General features: G+C 39.0%; 1 protein-coding gene across 1 annotated transcript; it reads left to right on the top strand.

Annotated features, from left to right (window-relative positions):
- The first annotated feature begins 7,250 nt into the window (after nucleotides 1–7,250).
- On the top strand, nucleotides 7,251–15,071 carry CUNH9orf85 (chromosome unknown C9orf85 homolog). Its single transcript, XM_009636118.2, has 4 exons — nucleotides 7,251–7,277; nucleotides 9,273–9,379; nucleotides 12,389–12,502; nucleotides 13,264–15,071. The coding sequence occupies exons 1-4, from the start codon at nucleotides 7,251–7,253 to the stop codon at nucleotides 13,439–13,441; spliced, it is 426 nt and encodes a 141-aa protein (XP_009634413.1). The 3' UTR covers nucleotides 13,442–15,071.
- The last annotated feature ends 611 nt before the right edge of the window (nucleotides 15,072–15,682 follow it).

The raw sequence follows: 15,682 nt of genomic DNA, 5'->3' as shown, positions 1-15,682 counted from the left end.
CCCTGCAGCCTTCCGCCGGAAGGTCTCGAAGAGCTGCAGGGCCGCGGGGGAAGCCGCGGAGAAGCGCTCGGCCCCGGTCTCTCCAGAAGGCTCACCGCGGTGCTGAGGGAGTAATCCGTAAGCAGCCACGTCAGTCAGCTGTCACCTGGCCCCGTGCCTTAGGCTGTTGCGTAAACAAGTGCCTTCTGCGATACTTGAATCGTATTTACGGCATGAAAGGCCCTGGTGAAGCCGAAGGATCATTAGGAGGAAAGACCGAAATAAAGCACTTGCTTTTGTGCAGCGAGTGCAGTACGTAAACATTCCCTGCAGTGTTATCCGTGCGGCTCCCTGAAAGGCGTTTGGTCTTCGGCAAAGTTTGCGACTACGTGGTCCTACTTCACACATCTTAACGTTTACAGAATTTATTTTGAACAACTCCCCCCGACATCCCTATAAATATCAGTTTCACTTTGCATACTTTTGAGACAACTTAAAAACCACTCATAGTTGCTTTAAGGCTTTAAAAAAAATCTTAAGGGGCTTTCCAAAGTAGTTCCATAGAAAGGCGTCATTAGGTGCTCTATCAGTGCTACACACAGTATCACGGCTTTCTATTTTCACACTATTGTTACGAGAGACCGTTGTTGTCTTTGTTTCTAAGCAAGGAAAAAGTAATGGTTTGCCATATATTCTTGGAACGTGCTCCATGCATGTAGCTGTGGTGACATAACAGCCATGCGGGAGAGGATGAAGAGCGAGCAGCGTGCCTGAGCAGTGACAACACGGAGGTGGGATGTGTTGTCTCACAAGCTAAACTGAAAGGGACGAATGAAACAAAACACAAGATGAGCATTCTAGAAGAGGCTTATCTGGTGCTGCTGCTGTTTTGTCAATATCTCTTTAGCTGAATCTGAATGGGTTGTCAAAAAGAACTGAGAGGAGGGGAAGAAAGTAGTGAGTTAAAGCTATGGCACCAAAGAGGGAGGTTTGTGGGGGGGTTGTGGGTTTATTTTTTTATTTTTTTCTCAGATGTTGTAGGGCTGGTTTTGCAAGTTGGACAGGCTGCTTTCCTGGGGCTCTAAGCAGCACCAGTGTTATTTATGGTGTGAGTCACTGCGTGGTCTCTGATAGGAGAGTGTTTTCCTGTCTGGCCTCTACACACATACACACACAATATTATCCTAGAGAGTTGGGTCTATCAGAAAAGTCTTCAAAGAGAAACTGAGTTCTGACATCAGTTTTGCAACAGAACTAATCACTTTAGTACCCACATGGCTGTTTTTCTTCCCTTTTTTAATATTTTGTATCATGCAGAACTGGCTACACAGTACCATGCACTCACATAATTATATTTTTTTTTAAATCTTTTGAATGTAGTCAGGATTCACTATGGGCATTGACTGTGGTATGAGACTATGTTTTCTTCCTTTCTGTTTCAAGGAAATGATTTATTTTCTTTTTGTGCCTGCAAGTTTATGGAGATGACTGGACATGGGGAATAAGCTTCTTGAAGAAGGTGCTTCCTATTACGGGGTTAGATAGCGTGTGGTAGAGAGACAGGATGCATTTTTCTGTTGGCATACTGTCTTGTACAAATTCTGGTGCTAAGGGATACACAGGGGTCTTTACAATGATGACTAGGCCTGATTCTGCTATTCGAAAAAGTTGAAAAGAAGTTACACTAACAAAGGTTAAGTGGTGATTAATGTCATAATTTAGATACAGACGATGCTGAATGATGACAGTTTTGCATCTCTTGTCTTATGTACTCCTGAACGATCAGATGCACCACGGACATTCAAGGTGTGATGACGAAAAGGAAGAAATAGGAGCCGTTTGATCACAGGAATTGGTACAGGAGCAGGGCATTCTTCCTTTCCACCTCCCACTACCTCAGTAGATCAGAAGAATCCTCAGAGCTGCTGAAAGAGGGTGTATCTCCTGTAAATCTTAACTAAACTGCTACGGGTTTTTTTTAGGTATTGGGCCTGTCTTTGATTATTGTTATACACTGTCCAGCGCAATACTATCTTGAAAGGCTGCAGAAGGCTTTTTAGCTTAAAATGTTTATCCTGCTGCATTTGTGCAGGGCATTAACAATGTTGAATATTAACTACAGTAGCTTCAGGTTGTACTGTGGGTGGAGTTGAGGTAGTTATTTGCAGTGTTACTGCTGCTTCTCTCAGTGAAGCAGTATGTGCAGAGGAAATTGATCTAATAGTTTTTTGACTTTCCCTGCTGGCCATCATTACCCAGTTGTTTTGTGGTTTTTTGAAAGGTTTTGTGGTGTCTGTCTGACACTGACCTTGGCATCCATTTTCTAATCTTAAAGACCATAGCTCTGATTACTCGCAGTACATGCTGCAAGATCCATCTGTCTTTCCGCTAATGATCACTCTTTACTACAGCATTACTCTGGGGTAGGCTAGTTGAGGTCAAACACTCTTGGAGCAAAGTACACTGCCCCTCTACTGTATTTGGGTAACTGCCTGTAACAGTGCTGGGAAAGCTTGCATCCTAGGATGAACTGAAGAAGGAAGAGCCAGGATGGGGTAGGACACACTGTGTTGTTAGTTACTGAATCTTGGAATTTGTTTATGGGTTCTTGCTTTACATAGTATATTCCAGAACAGCTGTTTGTAGCACTGAGCTGAGGAATTTACATTAACTTGTATGAATATACATTTTATGTAAAGTTTATTACATAAGTCAACATGGAAGCTGGAGTAGTTCTAGAGATGAAAGCCAACAGCATTCAATGAGAACATTTAGAACTCCATTGTAATAAGATGGTAAACCACAAAGTGATTCATATTTACACCCAAATGACTGATGTGTTTCTCCATTTCTCTCCCCTCATTAAGTACGCCCCAGATGATGATCCGCATTTCCCTAAATTTCAGAGGTTATTAACTCTGAACCTCAGCTTTACCATAGTGTTGATGTCAGCTACTTCTTCAGCTGGCTGTGTTGGATAAATAACTTGTTTTGGTGGAGACACTGGTCAAGACTGTGGGAAGGCAGTATGAGCAGAGTAGGTGAACACAGAGCTTAAATGCTGAGTCAGTGATTGCGACTTGAAGCTCAGAGGGGAGATACAGATAAACCAGTACCCAGCTGGAAGTATCAGATTGGAGTTTGGTTAGTGTCTGTTCTTGCTGCAACATAGAGTAGCTTGGCAGGCTAAAGTCTACTCTCTAGCCACCCGTTATTCTGGGTTCAGAAGTGCCTTCAGGCCTGGGTTATAGACTTTCATGTAGGGAGAAGAGGACTAAGCATAACATCTATTCTGGACTCTAACCTAAGTCACAGGATAGAGGGGGTTGCGGGAGCAGGGAGAGAGAGGGGGCGTGTTGTGCGTTCAGTTCTTTGTCCGGGAGAGTATGGAAGTTGACTGTCAGTCCTTCCACCTGTGTGGATTCTCTTGCTGGCTACTTGCGTGTTTTCAGATCCATGGTCACTGATCTGAAAAAAGCTAAATGTCTTGATTTCCAAGATGGCCATTTGGAATTGGGCTAAGAGAAAGCTTTTGATTTCGTGTGGTTTAAAGTCCATAGCCATAAAATATGAAAGGGCCATAAATGCTAGCTTTATAGCCATCCATATATGACCAGTATGGACATAAGGAAGACTTGAAGGCTTTGGTTAAAATATTAAATATACTTCTCATTAGAAAGAGATGAGAAAATATCTGTGTAGAAAATGGAATTTAAAGTAATACTGATACAATGTAAGTAAGTGAAGCTCTTCAGCGGACTTGATTTCAGCCTTTAAAGTGTGTATTAGAACCCTGAAAACCTGGTGTCTCCTATAACAGTTTCATGTTGTTAGTCTGCACTGATCTACTCTAACTGCTTTGTAGTCACGTGCTGGAGATCCTGTGGAGTTTTGTTTTTCTGAGAAGTGTAGTTATTCAGAAACGCTGCGTTCAGCCTTGTTGATTTAAGCAGTGTCACCTATGCTTCTGACAAGGAAGTTCATGGATGGCATTGACATTGCATTCATTTACAGCAGAATAGACCACTGAAGTGTGCTCAGTAGTAGGAGTCTCCTTTCAATAGAGTAAATCAAAATACCCATAGGTTCTCACATAATTAGAAACTTCCAGACAGACAGTGAGGCTTCTTTCAAACCCCATCATTACATCTGGTTTGTGAGTGCTTTAATGCTAGCTGAAGCTAGGGATTATTTTCTGTGCCAAGTTAGTAGGTGTAGGTGCGTGTGTTTACTTTAATACGTTCTGAAGTGCTTTTGGCAGGTTGTTAAATGGTTTAATGTTGGGTTATGTGAGCATACAGAGGATGCTGTTTCATTAATGCAGTTGACCTGACAGCATGTATATAATATGCACATGGAATATTTTGTGACTGTATATTTTAAGACTGTGTATGTATGTCTGTATTGCATAACTGTAATTTCTTTGGAGAATATATAGACATACTGTAAGCACTGGATGAGTTGCACTTGTCCTTGGAGGGAAGAGTGGCAAAAGAAAAGAAGAAAGAGCTATTGACTAAACCAGGTAAATGAGTATTAAAGAAAAAGAGAAACTGCTGTGACAGAAACAGAATCTAACTTGTCAGAGTAGTTCTCACACCCAGAAATCCATTTCAAACCATAAGCACAACCAATTATTTGCGTATGAGAGCTAACTACCTGTGGAAAAGCTGGCTAGAAGAATTGGAAGGGAGTAAGTTAACAAACCTTGTTCGGGTCTTTGTAAGGGTTGTTGGTTTTTTGTACCCTTAAGGGAAAACAAGCTGTTAAATAGGCAAAAAGGAAGAAAATACAAATATATTAAAGTTTAAACAATGTAGAAGATATATTAAAAAGCGAGCATTAACAGCAAAAGTTAGCAGCAGGGGGATTTCTTTGATTTAGCTAATAACCTCCCCCTTCTGACTGGGGACTGAGATACCAGAGAAGTTTCTCTTCCAGTCTGTTAGGAGACAGACTCTCACACGTTCTTTGGTGATTTCAAAAATCTGAAAAAAACAGCTTATCCAAATTTTTATTAGGGACAGCTTGTTTTGCTTCTTCAAGTCTGTGTTGCTTTTGAAAATGATACGGTACTTTTTTTTGGTCAAAGGAGTGTAGAAAACCATGGTGAATTATCAACTTGTTTTAGTAATAGTAACATTTAAATATCAGGCATTTTTTCTGAGCAAAATAAACTTAGAAGGTAAACACAAGTCAAGGTTAAAATCTGTAAACCTCCCTGCTTGCTTGCTTTACATCAATCCATCATTTTCTGTTGACTTTCTAAATCAACAGCCTGGTAGAAGGATAGTAGAGTCATAGTTTCTCTCATAGTCAGATGTGCTGAGCCAATGATTAACTACACCACCCCATACTTGGAGTGCCAACATTGAGTGAAAAATACAGGAAATTGCTGAAGGGGAGGAAGAGACTGTGCTGTTTGTGTGCCTGTTAGAAGGAGGAAATTAGAACTTAAAAACTGTCATCTTTCTTCCAGTTGTTACCTTCTGAGCAGATACAAAGTGGTTTCATTGAGTTGCTGTGTAAGATTTGTGGTGACTAGGTTGGAAAGTTCTGGACAGGCTGGAGAGGTGGGCCTGTGTGAACCTCATGAGGTTCAACAAGGCCAAGTGCAAGGTCCTGCACCTGGGTCGGGGTAACACCTGGTATCAATACAGGCTGGGGGAAGAAGGGATCAAGAGGAGCCCTGACGAGAGGGACTTGGGGGTACTGATGGACAAAAAGCTGTACATGAGCTGGCAATGTGTGCTGGCAGCCCCAAAGACCAACCATCTCCTGGGCTGCATCAAGAGAAGCGTGGCCAGCAGGTCGAGGGAGGGGATTCTGCCCCTCTACTCCACTCTGGTGAGACCTCACCTGGAGCACTGCGTCCAGCTCTGGAGCCCTCAGCACAAGAAGGACATGGAATTGTTGGAGCGGGTCCAGAGGAAGGCTACAAAAATGATCCAAGGGCTGGAGCACCTCTGCTCTGAGGACAGGCTGAGAGAGTTGGGCTTGTTCAGCCTGGAGAAGAGAAGGCTGCGGGGAGATCTGATTGTGGCCTTTCAGTACCTAAAGGGGGCCCATAGGAAAGAGGGTTAAAACCTTTTTAGTAGGGCCAGCTGTAGACTGGATATAAGGAAGAAATTCTTTCCAATGAGGGTGGTGAAACACTGGCAGGGGTTGCCCAGAGAGGTGGTGGAGGCCCCATCCCTGGAAACATTCAAGGCCAGGTTGGACGGGGCTCTGAGCAACCTGATCTATTTAGTGGTGTCCCTGCTCCCTGCAGGGGGGTTGGGCTAGATGACCTCTAGGGGTCCCTTCCAACCCAAAACATTCTATGATTCTATGAAAAGTCCAGGCCTCTTTATGTCTGGATCAGGATCTTAAGCTACACATAAATGTGATCTTTATAGCTACAGTCTAATTTGTTGTCAAAAGACTCTCAGGCAGTATTTTGGTTGATGTTCTTAATCTTTGTCTTTGCACTGTATATTTGAAGTGTCAGTGATCACACCAAGAAAACAGAACAGTTCAAATGTGACAGTGTAGAAGTAATCTAAATACACAGACCCACTCTGATAGACATTCATTGCCTTTATGTGGATAATGTGATTGTTGCTGGGCAATTGAATTACATTGGCTTTATTTTACTTTAAAGCTTTTTGTGTGTTACTTATCTTCTAAAGACCTTTTTCAGTGGTGAAACTGTGTTAATATAAAGGGAGGACTAATTTTGCAGTGAGGGCATCAGATAAGATGCAGAGTTTTGTTGTTGGAAGCAAAGGTGAGGAAGTCCCAATAATACAGTCTTTATGCACATGACTAGTCTCTTGGCCTTGCCATTGAGGTGGTATTTTCATGCAAAGATCTGTACTATGAGTAACATAAAATGGCATCTTTGGAATGTGGGATGGCCTGTGTTTTAGTTTGTCTGATAAAAAATAAAAATAAAAAAATCCCAAAACATCACCATATGCCTGTTGTGTGTTGTGGAGCCAGATTATGAGCATATGGGGAGGGTGAAGAGCTTTGTAAAGCTCCGTTAATAATAATTATGCATATTTCCTTGTTCGTAGCAAGTGTTTAGCGGAATTTGTAATAGGCTGCCTGTCTGACAAACTTTGGATTTCTTTCAGACGAGAGGTGAAAGTAGTTCCTATTTCATTCTTCTGCACTGTTTATGCCACATACAGTCCTGAGTATGGCCTCTTGCATTCCAAGTGCCTTACGCATTGCTGAGCCTGTCCCTGCATCACTTGGTAACAGGGCTCCCGTCCGCAGCCGTGATGTCAGGACGTATTATTGGAAATGAGGTAGTTTTCAGCAAGGAAGCTAACTCCCTTTGGAAAGACAACCAGCTGTCTTCAGCTTAAACTACTGCAATCTTTTGAAGTTTATTGCATTCTGCCTCGGCAATACTAAAAATAGTTGGTGAACAAACTACAGACGACAGTGTTTATGTCTTTCTCCCCTCCTGCGTTACTAACTAATGCAAATCAGGACAGCGAGGGGGAGAACTGGGAAGTTTGGGCTAATTTTCAGGTTATTAGAAGCTTATTCAGGCTCTACTACTTGGAGCCTTATTTTGTGCTAGTCAAGCACTGAAAAGAAGGCTTATCTTCAAATTGCATGAATTCTGAAAGAGTGAACAGTCAGTGCTGATGGGTTTCAGCTGGCAGCCCTTTAATGGATATCTGCGAAGAACTTACTAATGATTTTCTTCTCTCAGAAAGTCTCCACGTTAGCCAAATGTTTGTGTTTCTTGGAAAATTGAATTCATAATGAATGGCTGACATCAGAACCACAGCTTTCTGTATTCAATATTCAAGCACTCTGCAAACCCTCATTTCTTTCTTTTTTTTTTTAACATTCTAAGTCTTTATTCGATCATTTGAAAAAAATTTTACTGTTGTTTAACTGAACCAGCCAAAAAGCAACACACCTTCAGTTAACAGCACCATGGGAAAACTCATACTGAATGACTGAAGTTAGTAAAAATGGAAACAATGGAAAACAAGTCCTATAGTATAGTCTCACTCATAAGTAGCATTTCCTCTGCCACATACATTTTTTGGAATAGAATAAGATACTGTATTTCTAAAGCTAGGCTTGTTCTTTTGTCTACTATATTGAAGTAGGACTGTGAAGCAGTGAGAAGCTGTCATGGGTCATAAAACCAGGAAATTACTTCAAAAGCTATGCATAGAATAACTTTCCAGTTTATTTGTAAAAGAATAACATAAACTCTAATCCCAATTAATGCAGAATATGTTCCAGTGAACTTTTAGGTACTTAAGAAGTAGATGTGTTTTATAATGTTAATAATGTAATTTTTGATGCTAGCAATTTTCAAGTTGTCTTAACAAAACCACAACAATTTTTTTGGCTATAGGCATTTTTCTAAATTGTGAAATTTCTATTTTTAAAGTTCTGAATGAATAGACATAACTGTGTGATAGATAAAGTTACTGCTGACGTTTTTAGATAGAGAAGAAATAAAAGTAGATTGAATGTACACGTATATCTTACTTGTTATTTAAGGTTAACAGCATGGTTTGGTACCACTTTCCATCTCAGAATAACTTCTCTTGTGCAAATACTACTGGCCAGTTGACATTTTGTATTCCTGAGCAAACCAAACACAAAATGTCGTAGAAGATCTTAAGGTAAACATTGCATCATCTTGAAAACATACCATAGTTTAAGTGACCATTTTGAGAATTTTATCTTAGTACATTTTTGCTCTCAAGTATCTACTGTAAAGGAAGTTTGTAGTGAAAGAGATATTAAACGCTTTGACTGCAAATAATGTGTGGATTATACTTTGTTGTGATCTGAGAAAAAATCCCGAGACTACTTACTTTAAGTGTGTGGTACAATGGTAGCTTAGCAGTAACAAGTTAAATGTTAAGTCTTGCAAACTGTCTTCTTTGGATAAAAACTGCATATTTTAGGGCTCATTTCTGCTTAAATCGGTTTTGTAAAATCTCTAGAGATGAAAAAAAAAATCTATAATACTCTCTTATCAACAATATAACATAAATAAGTAGTACTATTAACAATATTAAAATTATGATGATAATAATAATGAAGACTGCCTTGAGGTGAAAGACTTCAGTGCTCTTTCCACTGAAGAAAATTACTAGGAGTAAATGTATATGAAATGCTTATGTTAACAACGAACAAACATCTTTCTAAATACTTTATTAACCACATGATGGGTGGAAATGCTTTCTAAGCAAGTATATACTTATAACAGTAGGAAACCTTCAATGTATTCTTATTTTAATTTTTATTTATTTATCCAGAAAATAAATGCTAAGCTTCATGATGGAGTGTGTCAGCACTGCAAAGGTATCTTGGAGTGGCGGGTGAAATTCAGCAAGTACAAACTACTATCAAAACCTAAAAAATGGTGAGTTAAGATACTTTGTGTTAACCACTGATAGGGTAGTTTGTAAACTTTTTTGAAAATATTCTCATTCTGGAAACTCAGAAGTAGTAGCTACTACTATATAGCATTCTTCAAATTTGGAGTCTGCAATGACAATATATATGCACTGTTAAATTTCTAATTCATTAGTCTTTTATCTTAAACTTTTGAGACGAAAACATAGTGGAAAAGCAGCTGCTTCTCTCTTTTTGCTGGCAAAAGGCTTGAACTGTGGACCTGTAAGTTTCAAAAAACATCAGTGTGGCCTCCTGAACAAAAAGTCAAGACCTGAACCAGTTGTAACACAATTTTCCAAGGCCTCATTGCAAGTCAATACTAGAGGAATCCGCACATCTCTTAACTTCTGTAGTTCACAAAGACTATCTAGTAGAGAAATTAGGAGAGGAAGGCTTTAATTTTGTGTCATATCAAAACTCATCAGCAATGCTGTTCTCAGCATTGCTGAGGCCTAGATTCCTACAAAATGTTTGCAATACATGCATTTCATTACCTCTTAGCCTGTTCTCTCTTTCTGTATGTGAAACTATAATCCTAAATAGTAAATGTTTGGCGTTGTTTGCATACAGTTCTGTATAAGGTGGTTTTGAATAAGTGCATGATAAAGGCGATAAAGATCTTAAAATAATTTATATGTTCGTGATAGGTTAATTTTCTGAAGTGGATACTCGGCTGCTTCCTTCTTACGTGCTCAGCTGCAGAGGTCTGTGGTGGCAGACACAGACAGGGTTTCAGCAATGAAATGTTGAACTCAAAGAAACTACAGCTGGGCTGCGGTGTATGATACAGCTAGCTTTGTCACAGTAGTTCCCTCTGCATTTGTGTGTTGTTCTCAGTTATGTACTTCTGTACTTCTGAAACACTTACAAACTGCTTGAAGAGGTTCTGTAAATGTATATGTGGAGTTCCCCGAACGACGACAGTTCATGAAAAAATTTATTTTGATTTTCTGTAGGTTAAAAGGGAAGGATTGTTTGTTTATACTATATCCCCCACTTGTGACAAGTTTTCCTTTTTAATATGAAACCAAATGCAACAAATATGTTGGTTTCAGTAAACAATTTTACCCTTTCATGTAAAAAAAACAGATTAGGTAGAAGTCTCACTGGTTCTTAAAGTAAACAATCTGGGTTCTATGCACCACAGACAAAGTTGGGATTTGGCTTTTTTTAACTCTTTCTCAAATGACTATGTGCATCCTGTTTAGAAGTAATGAGCTGTAACAAATAATATGGTGGTGGATCTGGTTCCTTTGCCTCTTCTCTGCCAACCCTCGAAGGAAAAAAAGCAGGAAAAGAAGCATGTAAATCAGAGAAGCATTGGAAATAGGAAAAGTGGTGTTGTGGGACAGCTGCTTATGGCAGAATATGTGATGTTTTCTGTCATATTTTTGAAAAAGTAAATTGGGCTGCAGACCATTCTAGCTCTACAGGTGGTGATTTCTAGCCCAGCCGAAGCAGTACAATGGCTGAGTGGGCTGCTGTGCTGAAAGGACAAGGCTATGAAAATTTTCAATGGGTGAAGCTTCTTAGTGAATTAAACACATTATAGACGTTAAAAATGTGACTGTGTGGAAAAAAATGAATTCTTCACATCACAGACGATGAGAATGGGGGACTTCTCTGCACCTCAATTTATTCTTAGTGTTTTAACATCTTCAAAGTTATGATTGTTAGTACAACCACAAGTTATCCCTACTTTACTTTTATTTCAAGTATTTGATTATTACAAATTAAACTATTTTTATAAAAAAAGTCTATCCACTTTGCATTGATAGTGCCGCTGTTTGGTGTGACATGGCTGGGAAAAGCTGTAGCACTTTTTTAGTACTAATGCAACTGAACATAGAAGAAAAAAAAAAAAAAAACAAACATCCCCAAACTTAGTAGGTATTTCCAGTGACATCTAACTGAGTTTTTCTGGGAGAGAGGGAAGATCAGAAACACTAGGCAGTTCAGGCTTTGCTTTTGTCAAATGTGCCCTAGAGCAATTCTTGTGATTTTGGAGCTTCTTAAGGAATTGGATATGTGTATCTTAATAATGAAAGCTCAGCAGAGCCTAGATGAACATAGTAGGGTGGAAGGATAGTACTTAAGAATGGGATTTGAGAAAGCAAGTAAATACTCTTGTTTCACTAGATGCTAGTTAGTGCACCTCTCCTTCTAAGGCACGCAAAAACACGTGATACTTTCTTTGAGCCTGTTTGAGCCAAGTCTGCAAGTCAGAACTGTATGCTGAATCTTTCCTGACAGACCTCTGAGTGCCTGAGGAACCAAGAAAAAGTGACTTTTAGGACTGCTGCATTCCATGGGATATATAGTTCCAGGTTCTGTTCTTCAAATATACAAGGCTTTAGAAATGTCAGCTGAATGTTAAGCCACAGCATTTTAGAAATTACTTAATCTACAGAGTTTTATCATGGCTTGAAAAAGAATAGCCAAAAACCTCTACATACTTAGGTTGGGTTTATTTAGAATACAGTTCCATGCAGGCTTGTGTTCACAGAAAGCAAAGTCTAGCACTGGCTTTGTTTATACTCTGGGAAGTTCACGAGGAAGACATTGTAGTATTTTATTTGAAAGCTTTTTATCTGTGAAATGCATGCACCTTTTTATACCATATTCTTATTTTCTTTTATTGTTAAACCAGAAGAAGTTATGTAGCTTTTAAAGTAAAACTACCTACTGAAATGAATGGAAAGGTTTCTTTTGTTTCTTTAAATATAAAAATTCTTGATTTTATGTTTCTTCTTCAGTTCTTGTTTTAATTATTCTTGCTGAAAAAGTTAAAGGAGAGGGTAGACAGGTGATGATTTTAGTAGTGCCGCTTGTTAAAACACCAATTATTTCATTTGAAACTTGCCTATGGTATGTTGTTCCTCTTTTGAAGGTATGTCTATATTGTCTTTGAACACATAATGTTTAGTAAGTGTCCACAAATACTTCTTTAATCATGTTTTCTTTCTCTTCACAGTGTGAAGTGCCTCCAGAAGACTGTAAAAGATCCTTATCATATTATTTGTCGACCATGTGCTGGTAAACTAGAAGTCTGTGCTAAATGTGGAAAAGAAGAAGAAATAGTAATTCCGTAAGTAGCTCATAGGTTACATAGTTTCAGTACTGCACTGTTTCTTCCCCTTTTAATAAAGCTTTTTTGGAAATTGCCAAGATGATGTTGTGCTTTATGCAGTAATCCTGACAGGAATCAGCAGGAGTCATTACCCTCACTTTCTTCTGCTGAAACCAGGGGTGAAATGCCTACTGGTGTTAGTGGGGCTGGGCCAAAAAAAGTCTTACTTGGATAAGACAATTTATTTTAATACCAAAGGATAAATTGTATAACTTCCTTAGGAACAAAGCACTGCAAAATGGATTTCAATATAGAGCACCATAAAATATGCATAAGCCAATTTACTGTTTGCATTTTGCCTGTCATTTGATGATTCAGTTACTAGTGAACAGAAAAACTAAACAAAGGCTGATACTGACCACAGTTACCGCAATATATTTAGTGGGCCTTTGGGGTTTTTTATTCTTTTACTAGTGTTCTCTCTCTGTTGAGCATCCTGTATTAGTTTACTAGTTCGTGACAACTGGCCAGCAGTTGCTTAGTTGGTCAAACTGTTCATGTATATATTTTTTTTTCTTCACACACTCTTCTTCCGTCTTTTCCATCTTTCCTATTCAACATGAAAGTAACTTTAGGTTATTGTCCCTCTCCTCCTCCTCCTCCCCACCTCCCAACCTCTTCCATCCCCAGTAGAATATTCTGCCTTTAATCCTATTCTCGTTTAAAAGAAAAATAAATTCCAGAAGTGGGTGGTGACAACATCCTCTTGCTTTCCGCAGGATTGATAAAGGACAAGACAGAACTGAGAGTGTGAGTGCTAAAAATGGCCAAGGGAGCAGTGGATTGGAGGATGAGCTGGATTTTGATACAAACTTCAGTAGTACAGACAGTGACGACGATTCTGATGTGCTTGAAGAACGATTTAAAAGTATGAGGATTGAAAGGACAGAGATCTAAAAGGTTGCATTTATATGACAGACTATATGCAATCAAAAGTGGTAAACTAATGTTTGCCTTAAACTGCTCTGAAGACCTGATTTGACATCTAAGGTCCTTGCATATAAATGTTGGCACTGTGAATTATGACACTTGTTGGGGGGTTTGTTTAAATAAATATTTTTTTGTATTAAGAGCAGAATTTCTTGTGATAAGATTCAAAAATGGAGTTTTTAAGCATAGTTATAGTATTACGTGTAACAACTTCCTGTTTCTCTGGAATAAAGCCTCTTTGTGTAATTATTCAAAATTCAGTATTACGCAACTGTTGTATTGCCACTTGGAAGGCTACGTGAATGTCTAGAATAAATACAGAGTCTTGTCATAAAAAGGAAGAGCTAAACCAGCTGTAATAGTTTGCTGAAGGAATACTTGCGGCCTCTGTCAATGAGTTTCCAAACAGGGTCAAAATACCAAGTGGTCATTACCCTTACGCCTGTTGTTTCTTTTCTGTGCAAAAAAAAGAGGGCCTAAATGCCATCACCAGTACAGTTCATGACCAGTTAGTACTTATTTACCATATGTAAGTATGCATTCCAAATTTGTGACCTTGTTACTACCAATGTTTTGAAAAGAAAAAAAACTGAAGACTTTTCAGAATTTCTCATAACGGGTCTCACACTTTCTTTTCCTTTGACTGCAGATCTAGTGTGGTTTGCTCTGATATGAAAACACTGGTGTAATGTAGTGTTACTTGTATAGTTACTCTTCCTGATTTTCAGTTCTTTCTAGGGGTTACTTCAATGCAGATGAAGCTCTAGGAAGAACTGAATTTGCAGTTACTATCTTTTATGGGATTCAGGAAGATTTGATTTCTAATGTATTGGCTGCTATCTCTATAAATAAAGCTGAAGAAGTAATTCCTAATAGTTAATAATTAAATGGTTTAACCTGTGACAATATACTACGCCATTTTTACTAACCGCATAATAGTTACACATCTGCTTTGGTATTCTGCCTGATTTGCAGTAGTGGGCACAGGAAAGTTTGATTCCCAAACTACCTTCTTCAAATGAATTGTGAGGGACTTCAGCTCTGGGATTATTCCCCTGTCCTCCCGCCCCTCAGTGGGGCAAATACTGAAACTCTATCCTTTGGGCAGAGATAGCCACCCTGTGGCTGTTGTAGTTGACCATAACTTTAAAGCAAATCTAATTACCAAGATGTGGAGTTTGAAGACATTCAGCAGTCAATAGCTAGAAACTTCTGATTTAAAGGACAACTTTAGTATTCAGTATTGACAATAACAGGCAGCAGCAAAATTCTTCTCATCAGCCATGGAACAGTGAGCTCTTACTTTTTTTTCTTAACTGTGCTTGTCACTACACAGGAAGGCCTTAAAAATGAGCTTTTTCTCTTGTTACGTTCTAGTTATTTAGATTAGCCTTTCACTTTTGTATTGTACATTAAAACACCTTTTTATCTTTTTTAAACTGTTTGTAAGTTTGTATCTTAACATCTACAACAGCCTTTTGTAGTGATCTCTAAGGACTAGTAATCTGCTTGGTTTCTTTTTTTATTGTTGTTGTTGTTCCTTTTCTGTGCTGCCCTTCTGTTGGTGAAGAATTTGATTCTCTTAGGATTATTTTTATTTTTCTGTCCCATGTAGATCATTTGCATAGGTAGATTTTTGCCAAGTGTTTTCTGATAACCACTAGCAGTAAACTATTGAAAAACACTACTGGTCTTCTCTGTTCCCATGATGCGTCATGACTTCTGTGGCTTTTCACTGAGACAAAGTCTAAAGATTATTCAGCATTTGGCTGGTATTCTGTTTCTTTCTGGAGTTCCTTATTACATAGCTGTTTGCTAGTCCTAAAGGACTAGGACTGATGACCCAAACAACCCCTCTGCTTTCTCCACCCACTCTATAAACTTGTTGTTTATAAGCTAAACCACTAGTTTTGTGATTAAACGTACTGGTTCTTTCACTTAACTGCAATAAACCCCAAGAAATTCAGAAGTTTACAATTTGGAGAAGGGCAATGGTTTGTCTTGGAAGAGTCAACGAAGTTGAAAAGCACCAAGAGGTGCTTAGTGGCAGAACAGGAGGTTGTCTGGTGTGTTTAGGAGCGACTGGAAATTGGTCTGAAGGTCATGTTGTGTTGACAGAGTAGTCCTCCCAATAGGACAGAAGTGACATCTGACTTAGTGTGACATCACCTGTTGTCCTGCCAGTTGACATCGATAATCACAGCGTGA

This window comes from Egretta garzetta, unplaced genomic scaffold (genome assembly GCF_000687185.1).
Source record: "Egretta garzetta isolate BGI_Z169 unplaced genomic scaffold, ASM68718v1 scaffold353, whole genome shotgun sequence".
Taxonomy (NCBI): Eukaryota; Metazoa; Chordata; class Aves; order Pelecaniformes; family Ardeidae; genus Egretta; species Egretta garzetta.
The sequence above is the reverse complement of the archived record's forward strand: the minus strand, read 5'-3'. Positions and strand labels throughout refer to the sequence as shown.